The sequence below is a fragment of the Lutra lutra genome, chromosome X (assembly GCF_902655055.1).
Source record: "Lutra lutra chromosome X, mLutLut1.2, whole genome shotgun sequence".
Taxonomy (NCBI): Eukaryota; Metazoa; Chordata; class Mammalia; order Carnivora; family Mustelidae; genus Lutra; species Lutra lutra.
In genome coordinates, this window is record NC_062296.1 from 46,470,068 (window position 1) to 46,490,822 (window position 20,755).

At 36.6% G+C, this 20,755-nt stretch overlaps 1 protein-coding gene across 1 annotated transcript in view; it reads right to left on the reverse strand.

Moving 5' to 3' along the window:
* Positions 1 to 1,585: 1,585 nt before the first annotated feature.
* The window catches only part of LOC125091470 (fibronectin type III domain containing protein 3C1-like), a 52,836-nt gene continuing 33,666 nt past the window's right edge, over positions 1,586 to 20,755 (reverse strand). The window contains exons 23-27 of the mRNA XM_047715111.1: positions 13,614 to 13,888; positions 12,958 to 13,170; positions 11,942 to 12,108; positions 2,842 to 2,966; positions 1,586 to 2,352 (exon numbers count right to left, since the gene is read on the reverse strand). Of these exons, the coding sequence (XP_047571067.1) occupies positions 2,014 to 2,352; positions 2,842 to 2,966; positions 11,942 to 12,108; positions 12,958 to 13,170; positions 13,614 to 13,888 (1,119 nt within the window). The 3' untranslated portion in view covers positions 1,586 to 2,013. The remainder of the gene's footprint in view (positions 2,353 to 2,841; positions 2,967 to 11,941; positions 12,109 to 12,957; positions 13,171 to 13,613; positions 13,889 to 20,755) is intronic.

The following is a 20,755-nucleotide window of genomic DNA, read 5'->3' on the forward strand; positions in this document are numbered from 1 at the left end:
ATTGAACCCTTTATCTCTGTCATGTTATTTCTTTTTTAAAAGATTTTGTTTATTTATTTTAGAGTGAGAGTGAGAGAGACAGAGAGCACTAGAGAGTTTGAGTGGGGTGGGGAGGGGCAGAGGGAGAGAGAGAAGCAGATTTCCTGCTGAGCAGGGAGCCCATCACAGCAGTCAGTCCCAGGACCCTGGCATTGTGACCTGAGCTGAAGGCAGATGCCCAACCCACTGATCCACCTAGACACCACTGCCATGTTATTTCTTATCTCTGTGTTAAGGGTCTCACTCATGTCTTCCTCTCTTTTCTCAAGTCCAGTGAGTATCCTGAAGATCGCTAATTTAAATTCTCTATCAGACATATTATATCTGCTTCATTTAGATCACTGGCCATGGCCTTGTCCTGTTCTTTCGTTTGGGATAAATTTCTCTTCTCATTTTGTTTAGGTTTTGGTACCCTTTTCTCTGTGTTAGGAAAGTCAGCTGTATCTCCTGTTCCTCGAGGGTAATAGCCTTATGAAGAAGAGGTCCTGTATTGCCCTGCTGTGTAGTGTCCCCTGTCCCCCAGGGCCTGGCAATTTTGTTAGTGTCTCCTATGGGTGCTGTGTTTGCTGTGCTGTTTTGTCTTGGTTGCTTTATCCTTCAGGCCAGTCCTCTGCAGAGTCCCTCTTTGCCTGTTATGGGAGGTGTTTGGGCTCTGGCCCGAATGTGGCACATTTTAACTAGGTGTGCTCTGGTCTGTTTGTGAAATGAGAGGTCACCTGGCTCTGCAAAACTCCTATGTTGGGAGATGCAGCATGAGGAGAAATTTGGCTGGTCTTCTCGGGGATGGGGCCTACTGTGCTGGGACCGAGGCAAGCATGACCACGAGGGGGGATTCCATGGGACTGTAGAGGGGGAGCAGGGCTCTGTATAAGCAAGTTAGGTAGCAAGTATTAGTACTGTGCTGGTTCCCACAGGTGACCCTGTGCTTATGCTGAGGGGAAAGGTACAGGAAAATTATGCCTGACAGTCCCTTTTTTTTCCTGGAGAAGTCTCTCTGTGCACATTCTCTTGGATGGTCTCTGAGATAAGTGAATAACCTCCCCACTATGTGCCCTAGGCACTCTTCAGATCACTGTTTTCACACTGTATCTACAGGTTGTTTGCCTGCCTTTTTTTCCAGAGCAGTACACTGCCTCTGGGCTCTATCCCAGACAAGACCGCTGACCTTTAACACTCTTGGCTTCAAGCCCTGCTGGTTGCAGCAAACCACAAAATTTGGCCTCACTATCCAAGCCAATTGCTATGGGGATTCATTTTCCCCATGAGCTCCCTTGTGTGCTAGTCAGCCTTTCACCAGAAGAAATCATTTTAATATACTGTGTACAAATATGAGTCATTATATGTATTTTTAATCATTTTGATTATGGAGTAACCACCACTGGGTGCATTTTAGAGTTTAGAATAGTATAAAATGGCTCCCCACTTTCCAGCTTCTACTCACAAAGTGCCAATAAGTTACTATTTACCCACTATCAAAGTAATTATCAGGGTACAAGCTAAACAGCTGAATACACTACTTTGAAAAATTATAGTACAGACAGTTGGTAGATATGTTTTTATTTCATATGAATGTAAGTTGACATATAGAATTGACTTTTCCCACTTTCTTCTGAATAAAATTCCAAAATGATGTTATCCTCCGATAATTCTCAAAAATTTGCAAAATATTACTTAGAAAAATTAAGGCAGAGAATAGCTTTCATGAGAGGATTTAGATAGTTTTACATTATAGTGGAAGTATTTTTGTTGCTAACATTTTCAAATTTAAAATAGAACTATTTCCTTATAAAATCTCTTCTATTGTCACAATGAATTTCTTGAGTGTTAAGGCAGTTCTTTTGCTGTCAGATAAACATTTATAAGGATATCTACCAAATGAGATTTAAAGTAAGAATTGAGATGTATCTAGCAATTTCTATATTTGATGTAATTTGTTTTAGAAATTCCTAAAAAGGTAAAATGCATACAAATATATTAGTTGATTAGAAAATGCTGAATTATAACAGCACACAGATTAGCAACTAGTGCAAATCCTATCACAAGGATTAGGACAAATGTATCATCACTCATTTCTATCCTGGGCTTATCATCTTTCTCTTCACCAGTGCTGCTTCCTGCCTTTCCTCCACCTCCTTTTCCAGGCCTTGGATGTTGCTTATGTGTTGAGAAAAGAACGCTGGGGCTATATGGTCCCCAGAGCTCTTGTGTCCCAGCAGAATTCTGATATTGGCGTCCTGCACAGACCTTGAAGCGATAATGTGCATTTGCCACAAAGTTGGAAAAGGAGAATGAAGTGTTTGGTCCTTTATATATCTAAAGAAAAATGAGACAAAATGAAAATTATATTGTCATACCAAATAAAAAATATGGTATTGTTTTTGATAATAACTTATGAATTAACTCATTCACCTCATAAATATATTCAAAGCAAAACTAAAAGTTCATGCTTACAGTCTTTAATATCATGAGAACCCAGTTCAGGTAATTTTGTCCAGTGTAAGAAATAACAAAAGACTTATAATTGATTGTTAAACTTTAATTGCATTTTGTTTGGAATGAGTTGTGGACATAAGTGAAACCTAGAAATATTAAATCATTTAATAGCAATATGTTAATTGAATGAATAAGCAAGTATGTCCCAAAATAGTATGTACATAAAGCTTTAGGGAGGAAGTAGTACTTTTGGATAAGATTTCATTGCTTTAAACATTCTGAAAGGATATCTTAGTCCTCAGCAAAAGCTCAATTCCCAGTAGAATATAAAATTTTAAAAATGTAAGGACTAAATTTGCAAGAATTTACCAGGTCAGTTCCTTTTTGACTGATAAGTTGTAGATTATAAACAATGGGATCTCCTTTTATTGGCTCCAAAGACTCCCATTTGATCTCACAAATATTGCTATTCACGTGTTGTTGTAATTTAGGTGCTAGAAAAAGAGAATTTCAGTTTAGAGGGTTTTATTTTTCCTAGATGATCTTGAATATGTTGAATTTTGATATAGTTTTCCATGATGATTAAAAGGCAGTCCATGCAGTCTTAATCTAAGAAATATATAGTTATAGTTTGCATTATAAAGCCTTTTGCAATACCATCAGGCATCTGAATAATTGTAATAAAAACTTTAAGAACTTAAAACTGTCAATAATTCATGTTTGTTTGTTAGTAAGAACTTATTAAAAGTTTTATTACTATTGTTTAATCCCTACTGGTATCTTTTGCATTGTATTTATATGGTGCATGATACATTTAGAAGCATTACACATACATTAACAGTTTTTTGAAATATTTTATTAGTTTATTAGAGAGAAAGAGCAGGGAGGAGGGGCAGAGGGAGAGGGGAGAGAATCCTAAGCAGACTCTGGGGTGGGCATGGAGCCTGATGTGGGGCTCAATCACATGACCCTGAGATCATGACCTGAGCTGAAAGCAAGAGTCTGATGCTCAACTGACTGCACCACTCAGGTGCCCCACATGTGTTAATAATTTTATTTTAGGATCACAGAAGCTGTATGAGGAAAGGAAGGAGGTCAGGATCTTTATTTATGTTATTAGTCTCTCTACATTTCAGGAAAATGGGTCTTAAATATGTAAGAAGAAAGCAAGTCATTATTGTGGTCTAAGTCATGTTTATTTTATTTTTTTTTCTAAGTCATGTTGAATTCCAGTATGTTACAGTTAGCTTTTCAATGAGAACAAACTACTTCATAATGGTGATTGGACTTGTGTAGAAAGATTGGAATAACTGAATTTCACAAGAAGGAATAAATGCTCAAAGCTTGAGCTTTCAAGACTGTGAAGTTACCTTGTTATGTATTATAGAAAGCAGTTTATTTCACTGTTCAAATAGGGAGATTAAATTCAGAGTTTCAGAAATTAACAAATATGAAGTTACAAATTTGTACTAAATATGTGCGAATATGTGCTATATACTAAGTATATTTTTTAGCTTTAATCAGTTTAATTATATGTATCAGCTGGTTTTTTTGTGTGTTTTAATCCAAGTAAGATTTAGCAAGGAGTGAATATCATGACAAAGTAAAAGGAGGACTATGATGGGGACCAGGAGCCTACCATTCCAATTTTGGCTCTGTTACTGTTTCACATTGTTCTTTAGTTAGGTTACTTATCATTCAGGGAATTCTTTCTCTTAACAAAATGGCTGTGGTGCTAGAGTGATTGGCTGGATTAGTTGATTCCAAAGACATTTTAAAAATATTGCGATATTTGGGGGCAGAATAGTAGGATCCTAGGCTTGTCACATCCCACTAACACTATTGGATAACTATCAAATAACCCTAAATAGCCCAGAAATCCACCCAAAGACTGACAGAACAAACTACACAACTAAAGGAGAGAAGAGACCACACCGAAGAAGGTAGGAAATGTGGAGACATGATTTAGGGGAGAAATGGATCTTGGCTGCTGTGGAGAGGAGGTTGCCTTGTTATGGAGAAGGGTTAGAGAGAAAGGGGCACACAGGGGAATACACAAGGAGAATGTTCCCCATAACTGTTGAGTTGGAAAATAAGAGGGGCTGAATTTCATGAGTTCTTTCAACCAGTGAGTCTTAAAGCCTGGAGTTTTAAAAGTCAGTGGGCTTGGCTAGGGTAGAGCTCTGCTCTTAGAGAGAATGCAGGCAAACAACCCAGAGGCATGCAGTGAGGAGACAGGGATTTGAAGAATGTGTGGGGCACATGGAGGGGAGATTATTCACTCTTCTTGGAGTGCTTCTTAGAGGGGCAGTGTTTATGAAGATACCTCTTGGTGAACAAAGCAGCTGGCAGGCACCATTTCCTTCCCTGGCCACTCAGCATAAACACACAGTCACCTCTACTGGCTGGCTAATTTGCTTACACCAAGTCCCACACCCCTGTGTTCTGGCAGTTCTGCCCATCTCAGTCAAGCTTGTTTCAGTCCCAGTGCAGCAGCTCCCTCCCCCTAGAAGACCAGCACAAACCTCTGCCCAGAACATGTCTCCCAATGAGAGATTTCTGCAAGGCCTCAGTTCTAGTGGAAGTTAGTATCAAGTCTCATTTCACAAGAAGATCAGAGCACACTTAGCACTCTCCACATTCAAGTCAGAGCCCAAACACTGCCCAGACAAGGCAAGGAGAACCTCTGCAGATGACTGGCCCAAAGGATAGAGGAGACAAAACAGAACAGCAGAGCACACACAGCACATGCCAGATACGCTTCCTGAATTGCCAGGTCCTGGACACCACATGACCTCTTCCTCATAAAGCAGTTACTTTCAGGAGCAGGAAACATAAGTGACTTTTCTAATACAGAGTAGAAGGAGGAGACTTGGGCAAAATGCCATTACAGAGGAATTTATCAAGTGAAAGAACAAGATAAGGCCATAGCAAGAGATCTAAGGGAAACATAAAAAAATTAAAAGCAGAAGACAAAGAAGTCCTTAACTTATAAGGGAAGACCTGTAAGGCTAGCTGGGGATTTCTCAACAGAAACTTGGCAAGTGAGAATAGAGTGGCATGGTATATTCAAAGTACTGAATGGGAAAAATCTGCAGGCAAGAATACTCTATCCATCATGGCTGTCATTCAGAATAGGAGAGATAAAGAGTTTCCCAGACAAACAAAACTAAAGGAGTTCATGACCACTAATCAGTCCTACAAGAAATATTATTTTCCACTCAGTGAGTGGAAAGACCAAAAGTTACAAAGATAGGAAAGGATCAGAGGAAATCTCCAGAAACAACAACAAAACAAATAATAAAATGGCAATACATACATATCTATTAAAAATTGCTTTGAGTGTGAATGGACTAAATGCTCCAATCAAAAGACATCGGGTATGAGAATGGATAAAAAACACAAGAACCATTGATATGCTGCCTATAAGAGACTCATTTTATTTTAAGTTTTTTTAAACATTTTTTTTTAAAAAGTTTTTATTTATTTGACAGAGATCACAAGTAGGCAGAGAGTCTGGCAGAGAGAGAGGGGAAAGCAGGCTCCCCGCTGAGCAGAGAGCCTGATGTGGGGCTCGATCCCAGGACCCTGAGATCATGACCTGAGCTGAAGGCAGAGGCTTAACCCACTGAGCCATCCAGGCGTCCTTTTTAAGTTTTTAAAAAGATTTTACTTGTCTATTAGAATGAGCATGAACAGGGGGGGAGGGGCTGAGGGAGAGGGAGAAACAGGCTCCCCACTGAACAGAGAACACAACATAGGGTTCAATTCCAGGATCCTGAGCAGAAGGCAGATGCTTAACCAACTGAGTCACCCATGCATCCCAAGAGACTCATTTTAGGCATAAACACACCTTCAGATTGAAAGCGAGGGGGTGGAGAAACATTTATTGTACAGATGTATGTCAAAGTAAAGCCAGAGTTGCAATAATTATATTGGACAAACTAGATGTTAAAACAAAGACTGTAAGAAGTGATAAAGAAGGGCAGTATATCATAATAAAGGGGACAAGCCAACAGAAGATCTAATAATAGAAAATATTTATGCCCCTCAACATGGGATTACCCCAATATACAAACCAATAACAAACATAAAGTAACTAATTGATAATAATAGAGTCATACTAGGGGACTTTAACACCCCACATACATCAATGGGCAAATCATCTAAGCAGAAAATGAATAAGGAAACAATGGCTTTGAATGACACACAGGACCTGACTGTATTAACAGATAAATTTAGAACATTCCACCCTAAAGCAGCAGAACACACTTTCTTTTCAAGTGCATATGGGACATTAGCCAGAATAGATTAGATACTAGGTCACAAATCAGGCCTCAACAAGTGCAAAAAGATTGAGATCATACTATGCATTTTTTTTTCTGACCACATCGCTAAGAAACTTTAAGTCAACCACAAGAAAAACATCTGGAAAGATCACAGATACATAGAGGTTAAACAAAGGGCCAAACAGGAATTCAGAGAAGAAATAATACATGGAAACAAATGAAAATGAAAACACAAGTGGTCTTAAACCTTTGGGATGCAGCGAAAGTGGTGATGAGCGGGAAGTATATAGCAATAAGGCCTACTTCAAGAAGCAAATAAACAACCTAATCTTACATCTAAAGGAACCAGAAAGTCTAAAAGCCAGCAGAAGGAAGGAAATAATAAAGATTAGAGCAAAAATAAATGATATAGAACCTAAAAAACAACACTACAGAAATACAACTCTAAGACAAGATTATGAAAAACTTTATTCCAGCACATTGGACAACCTGGATGAAATGGGTAAATGCCTAGAAATATAAACTACCAAGACCAAAACAGGAAGAAATAGAGTACTTGACCAGACTGATAACCAGCCATAAAATTGAATTTGTAATTAAAAAAACTCCCCCAAAACAAAGATCCAGACAAGATGGCCTCACAGGTGAATTCTATCAAACATTTAGGGAAGAGTTAAATACACCTCCTTCTTAAACTATTCTAAAAAAAGCAGAAAAGGAATGAAAACTTCCAAACTCATTCTTTGAAACCAGCAGTACCCTGATACCAAAGCCTGAGAAAGACTCCACTAAAAAAGAGAACTAATGGCCAACATCCCTGATGAACACAGATGCAAAAAGTGCTCAAAAAAAAAAAAAAAAACACTAGGAAACTGAGTCCAAGTACACTTTAAAATAATCATTTAGCACAATCAAGTGGGATTTATTCCTGGGTTGCAAGTGTGGTTCAGTATTCCCAAATCAATCACTGTGATACACCACATAACTCAAAGAAAGGATAAGAGCCATATAATTATTTCAATGGATGTATAAAAAGCATTTGACAAAATACATCTCTTTGTGATAAAAGCCCTGAATAAAGTAGATTTAGAGGGAACATATCTCAACATAATAAAGACTATATATGAAAAATCCAGGGCTAATCTTCTCTTCACTGGGGAAGAACTGAGAGCTTTTCCTTTATTTTCAGGAACAAGACAGGAATGTCCACTCTCACCACTGTTATTTAACATAGTACTGAAAGTCCCAGCCTCAGCAGTCAGAAAACAAAAAGAAATAAAATTCATCAAAATCAACAAGGAAAAAGTCAAACTTTTACTCTTTTCAGATGATATGATGCTTTATATGTAAAATCAAGAAGAATCCACCAAAAAAATTGCTAGAACTGATTCAGTTACAGGATACAAAATCAATGTACAGAAATCTGTTGCATTTCTATACACCAATAATGAAGCAGGAGAAAGAAATTAAGGAATCCATTCCATTTGTAATTGCACTAAAAACTGTCAGATACCTAGGAATAAAGAGATGAGAGACCTGTACTGTGAGAACTATAAAACATTAATGAAACAAACTGAAGATGACACAAAGAAATGGAAAGACATTCTGTGCTCATGGATTGGAATAACAAATATTGTTAAAATGTCTATATTACCCAAAGCAATCTATACATTTAATGCAATCCCTCATCAAAATACCACGAGTATTTTTCACAGAGCTAGAACAAACAATCCTCAAATTTATATGGAACCATAAAAGACCCTGAATTGCCAAAGCAATTTTGAAAAAGAAAAGAAATGCTGGAGTTATCACAATCCCAGATTTGAAATTACACTACAAAACTGTAGTGATCAAAACAGTATGGTACTAGCACAAATATAAGCACATAGATAAATGGAACAGAATAGAATACCCAGAAATGGAAATTGGTCAATGACCAAATGAAATTTTGTCAGTTATTCTTTGACAGAGCAGGAAAGAATATCCAATGGGAAAATTTCTCTTCAACAAATGGTGTTGGGACAACTGGATAGCAACATGCAAAAGAATGAAACTGGGCCACTTTCTTATACCATATACAAAAATGAATTCAAAATGGTTTAAAGACCTAAATGTGAGAGAGGGAATTATAAAAATCATAGAGGAAGAAACAAGCAGTAAACTCTTTGACATCAGCTGTGGCAACTTTTTTTCTAGATATATCTCCTGAGGCAAGTGAAATAAAATTAAAAAAAGAACTCCTCAAACTCAACACACACAAAACAGATAATCATATCAAAAAATGGGCAGAAGATATGAACAGACACTTCTCCAATGAAGACATACAAATGGCTATCAGACACATGAAAAAATGTTCATCATCACTAGCCATCAGGGAGATTCAAATTAAAACCACATTGAGATATCACCTTACACCAGTTAGAATGGCCAAAATCAGCAAGACAGGAAACAACATGTGTTGGAGAGGATGTGGAGAAAGGGGAACCCTCTTACACTGTCGGTGGGAATGCAAGTTGGTGCAGCCTCTTTGGAGAACAGTGTGGAGATTCCTCAAGAAATTAAAAATAGAACTTCCCTATGACCTTGCAATTGCACTACTGGGTATTTACCCCAAAGATATAGATGTAGTGAAAGAAGGGCCATCTGTACCCCAATGTTCATAGCAGCAATAGCCACGGTCGCCAAACTGTGGAAAGAACCAAGATGCCCTTCAACGGACGAATGGATAAGGAAGATGTGGTCCATATACATTATGGAGTATTATGCCTCCATCAGAAAGGCTGAATCCCCAACTTTTGTAGCAACATGGATGGGACTGGAAGAGATTATGCTGAGTGAAATAAGTCAAGCAGAGAGAGTCAATTATCATATGGTTTCACTTATTTGTGGAGCATAACAAATAGCATGGAGGACATGGGTAGTTAGGAGAAGGCAGTTGGGGGAAATTGGAAAGGGAGTTGAACAATGAGAGACTATGGACTCTGAAAAACAATCTGAAAGGTTTGAAGGGGGGGGTGGGAGGTCAGGTGGTGGGTATTGGAGAGGGCACGGACTGCATGGAGCACTGGGTGTGGTACAAAAACAATGAATACTGTTATGCTGAAAATAAATAAATAAATAAAATAATACATATTTAAATATTAAAGTAAGTCTAGGCACACACACAAAAAAGCTATTCAGACTTCAAGATAAAAAGCTCCTGCACAGTAAAAGAAACAACAAAACCAAAAGGCAACTTACTGAATGGGAGACAGTATCTGCAAAAGACATATTCGATAAAAGTTTAATATCCAAAATATATAAATGTTTTATGAAACTCAACATATAAAAATGAATAATTAAAAGTGGACAGAAATGAGTAGACATTTTTCCAAAGAAGACATACAGATGGCCAACAGGCATATGAAAAGTTGCTCAACATCACTGATTATCAGGGAAATTCAAGTCAAAACTACAATGAGATACCACACCACATATGACAGAATGGCTAAGATCAACAACACAAGAAACAACTGGTCAAATTGTCTAAAATTAACACAAGAAACAATAGGTGTTGGTGAGGATATGAAGAAAGGAGAACCCTCTTACATGTTGGTGGGCATGGAAACTGGTGCAACTACTCCAGGGAACAGTTTGGAGGTTCCTCAAAAAGTTAAAAAGTAGAACTACCCTACAATCTAGCAATTTTACTAGTAGGTATTTACTCAAAGGACATGAAAATACAGATATGAAGGGGTATGTGCAACCCACTGTTTATAGCAGTATTATCAACAATAGTCAAACTGTGGAGAGAGCCCAAATGTCCATTGACTGATAAATGGATAAATAAGAAGTGGTATATTATACAATGGAATATTCTGCCATCAAAAAATGAAATCTTGAGGCGCCTGGGTGGCTCAGTGGGTTAATGATCTCAGGTCATGATCTTCGGGTCGGGTCATGATCTCAGGGTCCTGGGATCGAGCCCCACATTGGGCTCTCTGGTTGGCAGGGAGCCTGCTTCTCTCTCTCTCTGCCTGCCTCTCTGCCTACTTGTGATCTCTCTGTCAAATAAATAAAATATTTTAAAAAAATGAAATCTTGTCATTTGCTATCATGTAGATGGAGCTAAAGTATATTATGCTTAGTGAAATAAGACAATCAGAGAAAGACAAATACCATGTGATCTCACTCATGTAGAATTGAAGACAGAAAACATGAACATATGGGAAGGGGGAAAGAAAAAAGAGAGAGAAACACACTGTAAATGACCCTTAATTTTAGAGAACAAACTTAGGGTGGATGGAAGAATGTGAGTGGAGGATGGGCTAGATGGGTGATGGATATTAAAGATGTCATTTGTGATGAACGTTGTATGTAAGTAACGATTCACTGAACTCTACTCCAGAAACTAATATTGTACTGTATGCTAACTAACAAAATTTAAATAAAGTGAAAAAAAAACTGCATTATGATCCAGTATTTTCAGTAGTAGGTATTTACTTGTGGAATACGAAAATACTAACTCAAAGGGATGTATACACCCTGATGTGAATTGCAGCATTATCTACAATAGCCTAATTATGGAAACAACCTAAATGTCCATTAATTGATGAATGGATAAAGAAGCAGTATTATTTACAGTGGAATATTATTCAGCTACAAGAAGAACAAAATCTTGCCATTTGCAAGGATGTGGATGGAGCTAGAGAGTAGTATGCCAAGTGAAATAAGTCAGTCAGAGAGAGGCAAATACCATATTTTACTCATATGTGGAATTTAAGAAACAAAACAAATGAGCAAAGGAAAAGAAGAGTGAGACTTAAATGAAGAAACAGACTCTTAACCACAGAGAACAAGCTGATGGTTACCAGAGGGGAGGTGAGTGGGGTGATGAATTAAATAGGTCATGGGGATTAAGGAGTGTACTTGTGATGGGTACTGGGTATTTCACTATATCGTACACCGGAAACTAATAGTATACTGTACATTAACTTTTGAGTTTAAATAAAAACTTTTTAAAAAGTAAAACATTAAAATTTTCAGTCTTATTAAATTCTAAATTGAACTTTGAATGCATAATTAAATACTGGAGTCTTTTGCTATTTAACATTTAAAATAGACTGTACTGGAGATTTTTATATATGAGCTATTAGAGCTCATATTAATGCAACCTTCATTGTCAGGCTTATAATACTTACCTTTAAGTGTGGGTGGTGGAGTTCTGGTTGTAGTGAAAGTATAGATACCAGACAGTGGTCCCTCACCAGCTTCATTACATGCTTGGATTTTAAATTTGTATTCTGTATACTCACTCAGTCTGTGCACTTTGTGAGTCTGACAAGGTCCATGGTAAATGATAGAAAATCTGGGAGTGGGAATCAAGATGGGAAAAGCTATATTATTAATCAAAGGTCATCTAGGTACAAGTAATTCTACATAGCTGACTTGAAACTGGGTCATCATTAAAGGCTAAATAAATCAACTTGAAGCCTGGCGGGTGCAAGACAAAAGGAAAAAAATCAATTTGTAAATATTATAATGGCAAGGTGCTGATTTTCATATTCCTTTGGAAACTTCTATTCCTTGGTATTAATGTGTATTATATAAAGGAAGAAGTGTTTTGGGAGAGCAAAAATAGCTAAATTACCAGTAGGAATACCCAACTTTTGTAGCAACATGGACAGGACTGAAGAGATTATGCTGAGTGAAATAGGTCCAGCAGAGAGAGTCAATTATCATATGGTTTCACTTATTTGTGGAGCATAACAAATAGCATGGAGGACAAGGGGAGATGGAGAGGAGAAGGGAGTTGAGGGAAATTGGAAAGGGAGGTGAACCATGAGAGACTATGGACTCTGAAAAACAATCTGAGGGTTTTGAAAGGGCGGGGGGTGGGAGGTTGGGGGAACCAGGTGGTGGGTATTAGAGAGGGCACGGATTGAATGGAGCACTGGGTGTGGTGCAAAAAACAATGAATACTGTTACTCTGAAAAGAAATAAAAAATTTAAAAAAGAAAGAAAGAAAGAAAGAAAGAAAAGAAAATAACATCCCCTACTATTATTATATTATTATTAAAAAAAGAAAGTATATCTAACATGATAATGTACTGCTTTCACATCTATCAGTTCATTGAAACCACTTTGGATTATATGTTTAAGAGGAAATTTTAAAACATTTTTATTAGAATCATGTAAAGCTGTACAAATAGCTTACCTTCCAGATCGATCTCCTATTAACAAATTGTAGCTTATAAGGTTGGAATGTAATCCTTTGCTTGAAGAGTTACCCCATTTCAATTTGAGGCTCTGGTGTCTATAGACCACACAATCAAGATGAGGAGGATCAAGGGGTAGTGGCTTGGTTTTGGATCTTATTGATTGGCTAAAAGGGCTTAGTCCATAATGATTGATAGCTTGAATTCTGATTCTAGTGGTAAACAAAAACAAAAACAAAAACAAATTAAACTATTAATTTGGATTTAGAAAGGAAAATAAATTTCTACATTTAAACTATGCCCTTAGTCATCCCGTGAAAGAATATTGGCCATCATATTATAATGATTAGTATAGACAAATTTTTGAGGCCAAAATCTTGAATTTGCATAATCAGTATTGACGATCTTTGGTGAGGAGGAACTGGCTTTTAGTAATGCCCAAATATTTCTAAAATAGTAAAATTCTCTTTCAAAAAATGTGTAGAGTGTATAAAACAAAGAAATGTAGATTTAGTAATGTCAATTTTTTTCTAAAACAATTTTTTTCTAAAATTCTCTTTCAAAAATGTGTAGATTATATAAAACAAAGAAGTGTAGATTTGTTCAAAATTCTGAAAAAACTTCATCTACCCAAAGTAAGATATAAGCAACTTACTTGTATGTGGTATCAGGCTGTAGATTTTTCAGAATACACTCTGTCACTCTTTCAACAGACAAAATTTTTCTGTCTCCATATTCAATATTATATCCAGTGATTGGAGAGCCATGACAATCTGGTTCCTCCCATTGAATAGCAATGCAAGATGATGCCAATTTGGCAGGAACTTTGTTTTCAACTTCATGTAGCATTGGTACTACTGCTGGCACAGTTGCTGGTGTGGTTACTATGCCAGTTTCTCCAAATGGTCCAACTCCAACTACATTTGCAGCCTGAGAAAGTATGTTGTGTTAGAGCTTCATTATTTTGTTTTGTGCATAAACCATTTTGTTGTTTTAAAAAAAAAAAGACAAGGGACACCTGGGTGGCTCAGTGGGTTAAGTCTCTGTCCTCAGCTCAGGTCATGATCTCAGGGTCCTGGGATTGAGCCCTACATTGCGCTCTGCTCAGCAGGGAGCCTGCTTCCCGCTCTCTCTGCCTGCCTCGCTGCCTATTTGTGATCTCTCTTTCTCTCTCTGTGTGTCAAATAAAGAAATAAAATCTTTAAAAAAATAAAAACAAGACAAAAATTTTAACCTCAAATTCTAAGAAAGATTTTTTAAAAAAAAATTCAGATAGAATTGTTTTATAACATTGTATAAGTTTAAAGTGTGTAACATGTTGATTTGATACTTTTTTTTAGAGGGAGCACACAAGTGGTGGGGAGGGCCATAGGGAGAGAGAGAGAGCTTCTTAAGCATGCTCCATGCTCAGCACAAAGCCCAACATGGGGCTTGATCTCATGACTCTGAGATCATGACCTGAGCTGAAATCAGGAATAGGAGGCTTAACTGACTGAGCCATCCAGGCATATCTAATTTGATACACTTATATATTGCAATATGAAACAAATGATTTGAAAATACTCACTTGATGCCAAAATCTTTAGGTTGCATATTTAAGAAGGTAACAAGTCTGAATATGTGAAGGTAAGTGAAAAATGCTAATATGGGCATTTCAGGAAAAATATACCCGAACTGAATTCATCACTTAGTCCACCAAAGTTTCTTTCTTTCCTTTATTTTCTAGTTACTATCTCTGTTGGTGGTAGCCTGAAGTTCACATCAATTCACTAAGTTTTACTGATTTTTGTAAAATTTTTAAATTTTACACTGTGTACTTAAATGTACAATTTACACTCTTTATCCCAAAAGGAACATTTTGCATAACTATAGTACAATATATAGTCAGGAAATTGACTTTGATAAAATCCATTGACATGCAGATTTTACCAGTTTTACATGCACTAATTTGTATAGTGTTATATGTACTTTTAACACATGTGTATCTTAATGTGATGACTAACAGTTAAGATATTCCATTGCAAGTATCCCTTGTACTATACTTTTATACCCACAGCAACTTCCTTCCCTCTTTTTCTAATTCTTGACAACTAGTAGTTTATTCTTTAACCTATATTTTTGCTATTTCAAGAATGTTATATAAATAGAATAATGCAGGATATAAATTTCTTAGATAGGCTTTTTTCAGTCAGCATAATTCCTCAGAGATCCATTGAAGTTGTGGGAATTAATAGTTTGATTCTTTTTATTCTCAAATAAATGGTATGAATGTACTACAGTTTTTAAAACTATTTACATGTTGAAGGACATCTGAGTCATTTCTAGTTTTTGGCTTTTACAAATAAGGAGTTATGTATATCCATGTACAGGTTTTTATTGTGGACACAAGTTTTCTTTCTCTGGGATAAGTGTCCAAAAGTGCTGAGCATATTAGTAAGTACATGTTTAGTCTTGTAAGAAACTCCCATACTATTTTAAATAGTGGATGAAATTCACACCAGAAGTGTATGATTAGTCCAGTTTCTTTACATCTTTGCCAGTGTTTAGTGTTACTATTTCTTTTTTTTTTCTTTTTTTTCTTTTTTATTTTTTTTAAAGATTATTTATTTATTTATTTATTTGACAGACAGAGATCAGAAGTAGGCAGAGAGGCAGGCAGAGAGAGAGTAAGGGAAGCAGGCTCCCTGCCGAGCAGAGAGCCCGATGCGGGGCTCGATCCCAGGACCCTGGGATCATGACCTGAGCCGAAGGCAGAGGCTTTAACCCACTGAGACACCCAGGCACCCCTAGTGTTACTATTTCTTATTAGCCATTTTGATTATGTGTCATGTTATCTCATTGTACATTTCCCTAATGATTAATAATGTTATTTATCTTTTTATGTGTTTATTTGCCATCTGTATATCATCTTCTGTGAATGGTCTGTTCATGTCTTTTCCCTGTTTTATAATTGTGTTATTTGGACTTTTTGAAAAGATTTTATTTATTTATTTGGCAGAGAGACAATGAGAGAGGGAACACAAGCAGGGAGAGGGTCAGTGGAAGAAGCAGACTCCCTGCTGAGCAGGGAACCCCTGGGTTGTTTGGATTTTTAACTGTTGACTTTCGAGAGTTCTTTATATATTCTAGGTTATAGTCCATTTTCAGATGTGTATTTTGTAAAGATTTTCTTCCAGTCTATGTTTGTCTTTTTTGTCCTCCTCACAGGGTTTTATGCAGAGTAAAACTTTTTGAGTTTGAGGAGGTTGGAGACATCTGGGTGGCTCAGTCAGTTAAGCATCTGCCTTTGGCTCAGGTCATGATCACAGGGTCTTGGGATCAAGCCCCACATCAGGCTCCCTGCTCTTTGGGGAGGCTGCTTCTCTCTCTTCCTCTGCCATTCCCCCTGATTGTGCTCTCTCACTCTCTCTCAAATAACAGTCTTCTAAAAAAAGTTTTAGAAGGTCAAATTTTTCAATTTTTCATTCTATGGAATATGTTTTTTGGTATGAAGTTTAAGAACTCATTGCCTATATTAGATCCTGAAGATCTTCTGTGATTTTTTTCTAAAAGTTTTATGGTTTTACATTTTAATTTTGTTTTCTATGGTCTATTTTTAATTTTCAGTTTTTTATGGTCCATTTTGAGTTAATTTTTATATAAGGTGTGAAGTTTATGTTGATTATTCCAAGAAGGACATACACATGGATTACAGACACACAAAAAGATACTCAACATCACTAGTCATCAGGGAAATGAAAATCAAAAGTATAATGAGATATCACCTCACACCTGTCAGAATGGCTCAAATAAAAAACACAATAAACAACAAACATTGGCTAGGATGTGGAGATAAAGGACCCCTCTTGTTCTGTTGGTGGGAATGCAAACTAGTGCCACTGTGGAAAGTGGTACGGGAGTTCCTCATAATGTTAAAAATAGGACTTCCCTACAGTCTAGTAATCACACTGATCACACTATTGCAGCATTATTAACAATAGCCAAATTATGGAAGCAGCCCAAGTATACATCAATAAGTGAATAGGTAAAGGTGTGGTATATATGTATGATAGAATATTATTCATACATAAAAAAGAATGAAATCTTGCTATTTACAATGACACAGATGGAGCTAGAGAGTATAATGCTAAGTGAAATGAGTCAGTTAGAGAAAGACAAATACCATATGATTTCTCTCATATGTAGAATTTAAGAAACAAGAGAAATTAGGAAAGGAAAAAGAAAGAAACCAAGAAACAAACTCTAAATATAGAAAACAAGCTTTTGGCTACCAAATGGGATGGGGGTGGGGGGATGAGGTAAATAGGTGATTGGGATTAAACAGTGCACTTGTGGTGAGCACTGGATAATGTATGGAATTGTTGAATCACTGTATTGTACAGCTGAAACTAATATAACACTGTATTTTAGATATATTGGAATTAAAATACAAAATAGTGTGATGATAGCTATTCTGACATATGTGGGGTAATAGCTCATGTAGTTTTCGTTTGTATTTCTCTGATGTTTAGTCATGTTGATCATCTTTTTACGTACCTATTGGGCATTTGTATGTTTTCTTTGGAAATACATCTATTCAGTTGTTCTGCTCATTTTTTAAATTTAATGATTACTATTTTGTTATTGAATTATATGAGTTTCTTACATATTTTAACCTTTTATCAGATATATGATTTCCAAATATATTCTCCCATTCCATAGGTTTCCTTTTAACTTTTTAAAGAAGATTGTATTTATTTATTTGTTAATTTATTAAAGATTTTATTTGTTAGAGAGAGCATGAGAGGGGAGAATGTCAGAGGGAGAAGCAGACTCCCCATGGAGCTGGGATCCCAATGCGGGACTCGATCCTGAGACTCCAGGATTATGACCTGAGCTAAAGGCAGTCGCTTAACCAGCTGAGCCACCCAAGTGCCCACAAAATATTGTATTTATTTATTTGAGAGACAGAATGAGAGGGAGAGATGAGATAATCTGAAGCAGACTCCACAGTGTCACAGCCTGACATGGGGCTCAATCCCACAACTGCAAGATAATGACCTGATCTGAAACAAAGAGTCAGATGCCTAACCAACTGAGACACCCAGGTGCCCCACCTTTTAACTTTTTTTGTTTATATTTACTGTGCTGAAGGATTTTAGTTTGATGTAGTCCCATTTATTTATTTTTGCTTTTGGTGCCTTTGTTGTTGGTGTCAAATCCAAAATATCATTTCAACAACTATGTTAAGAGGCTTACCCCCTATGTTTTCTCCTAGATTTAATGATTTCAGTTCTTATGTTGAAGTCATTAACTCATTTTTGATTGATTTTTGTATATGGTGTAAGACAGTGGTTCAGTTTCATTCTTTTGCACATGGCTGTCCAGTTTACCATTGAGAGATTATCCATTTCCTCTCATATATTCTTGGCTCCTATAATATAAATTAATTGGCCATATGTCCTGTTTATTTCTGGGATCCCTATTTTGTTTCATTGATTTATGTATTTGTTTTTGTGCTAATACCATTGTGTTTAGATTACTATAGCATTGTAGTGCAGTTTGAAAGGAGGAAGTGTTATGCCTCTCATTTTTTCTTTGTCAGGGTTTCTTTGGCTATTTGGAGTCTTCTGTCATTCCATAGAAATTTTAGAATTGTTTGTTTTATTAATGTGACAAATGTTACTAGAATTTTTATAGGGGTTGCATTGAATCTGTAGATTCTGTGATAGTTACAGATATTTTAATAACGTCAATTCTTCCAATCATGGGCACAAAATATTTTTCCATTTATTTGTGTCTTCCTCAGTTTCTTTCAACAGTGTCACAGTTTCAGTAAACAGATCCTTCACCTTGGTTAAATTTATTCCTTAGTATTTTATTCTTTTTGATGCAGTCATAAATGGGATTGTCTACTTATTTCCTCTTTCAGATTGTTATTAGTGTATAGAAACACAACTTAAAAAAAAAGATTTATTTATTTATTTGAGAGGGGAGGGGCAGAGAGAGAGGGAGAGAAAGAATCCCAAGCAGACTCCCCAGTGAACATGGAGACCAACACAGGGCTTAATACCATGACCCTGAGATCATGACCTGAGCCAAACCTGAGACAGATGCTCAACCAACTCAGCCACCGAGGTACCCCACACAGCCCATTTTTGTGTATTGATTTTGTATGCTGTAACTTCACTGAATTCAATTAGATTTATTTTTTTAAAAGATTTTACTTATTCGACTGATGCACATGCACACACACACACACACACACAGCACAAGCAAGGGGAGTGGCAGGCAAGGGGAGAGGGAGTAGCAGGTTCCTTGCTGAGCAGGTAGCCCAATGCAGGGCTTGATCCTGGGACTCTGGGATCGTGATCTGGGCCAAAGGCAGACACTTAACTGACCGAGCCACCCAGGCACCCTCAATTATGATTTCTAACAATTTTTTTGATGGAGTCTTTAGAATGTTCTACATATAATGTGTCATCTGAAAATAGGGATGGTTTTACTTCTTTATGATTTGGATGCCTTTCCTTTTTCTTCTGTAATTGCTCTGGCTAGTACTCCATGGACTATGTTGACTAAAAGGGCTAAGAGTTGATATCCTTGTCTTGTAACTGATCTTAGTAGAAGAACTTGCAGCTTTTTACTGTTGAGCATAGTGTTGGTTGTGAGGATGTCATATATGACTTTTATTATGTTGGGGCATGTTCACTATCTAACCAGTTTGTTGAGAGTAATTTTTTTTTTTTTTACTGTGAACGGATGTTTAATTTTGTCAAATGCTTTTCCTACATCTATTGAGAGGATCATATGATTTTTTTTGATCATATGATTTTTATCCTTCGATTCATCAATGTGGTATATCACACTAATTTGCAGATACTGAGCCATCCTTGCATTCCCGGAATAAATTCCACTTGATCATAGTGTATGATCCTTTAATGTATTGTTGAATTTGGTTTGCTAATTTTTTTGCTGAGGATTTTTTGCATCTATGTTTCTTGGGGACATTGGCCTGTAATTTTCTTTTCTTGTACTATATTTGTCTGGTGTAGTATTGTAATGTTGGTCTCATAAAATGAATTTTGAAGTATTCTCTTCCTTCAATTTTTTGAAAGTGTTTGAGGATTGCTATTAATTCTTTAAATGTTTGGTATAATTCACCAGTAAAGCTGATAGGCCCTGGACTTTTCTTTACTAGTAAGTTTTTTATTACTGATTCAATGTCGTTACTCATTAGTCATCAATGATCTGTTCATATTCTCTATTTATTCATGATTCAGTCTTTGTAGCTTGTATAGTAATAGGCATATATTCATTTCTTCCACCTTTTCAACTTGGCATTTACAATTGTTCATAGTACTCTCTTATGGTGTTTTGTATTTCTGGGGTATCAGTTGGAAAGTCTCCTCTTTCATTTCTAATTTTGTTTACTAGAATCCTTATTGCTTGGGGTGCCTGGGTGGCTCATTCATTTAGGCATCTGACTCTTGATTTAATCTCAGGTCATGATCTTGAGGTCCTGAGATCAAGCCCTGTGTCAAGCTCCCTGCTCAGAATCTGCTTCCACTCTCTCTCCCTCTGCCTCTCCCCTACCTCGTGCAGTCTCTTTCTCTAAAATAAATAAAATCTTAAAAAAAAGAATCCTCATTTTAATTTTGTTTGTAAGCCTAGATAAGGGTTTGTCTATTTTGAGACATCCATGTCTCAGTTTTGTTGATCTCTATTTTTTTAGTCTCTATTTATTTCCACTCTGATCTTTATTCTTTCATTTAACTAGTTTGTTAGTTCATTGTGTTATTTCCTTCATTCTACTAG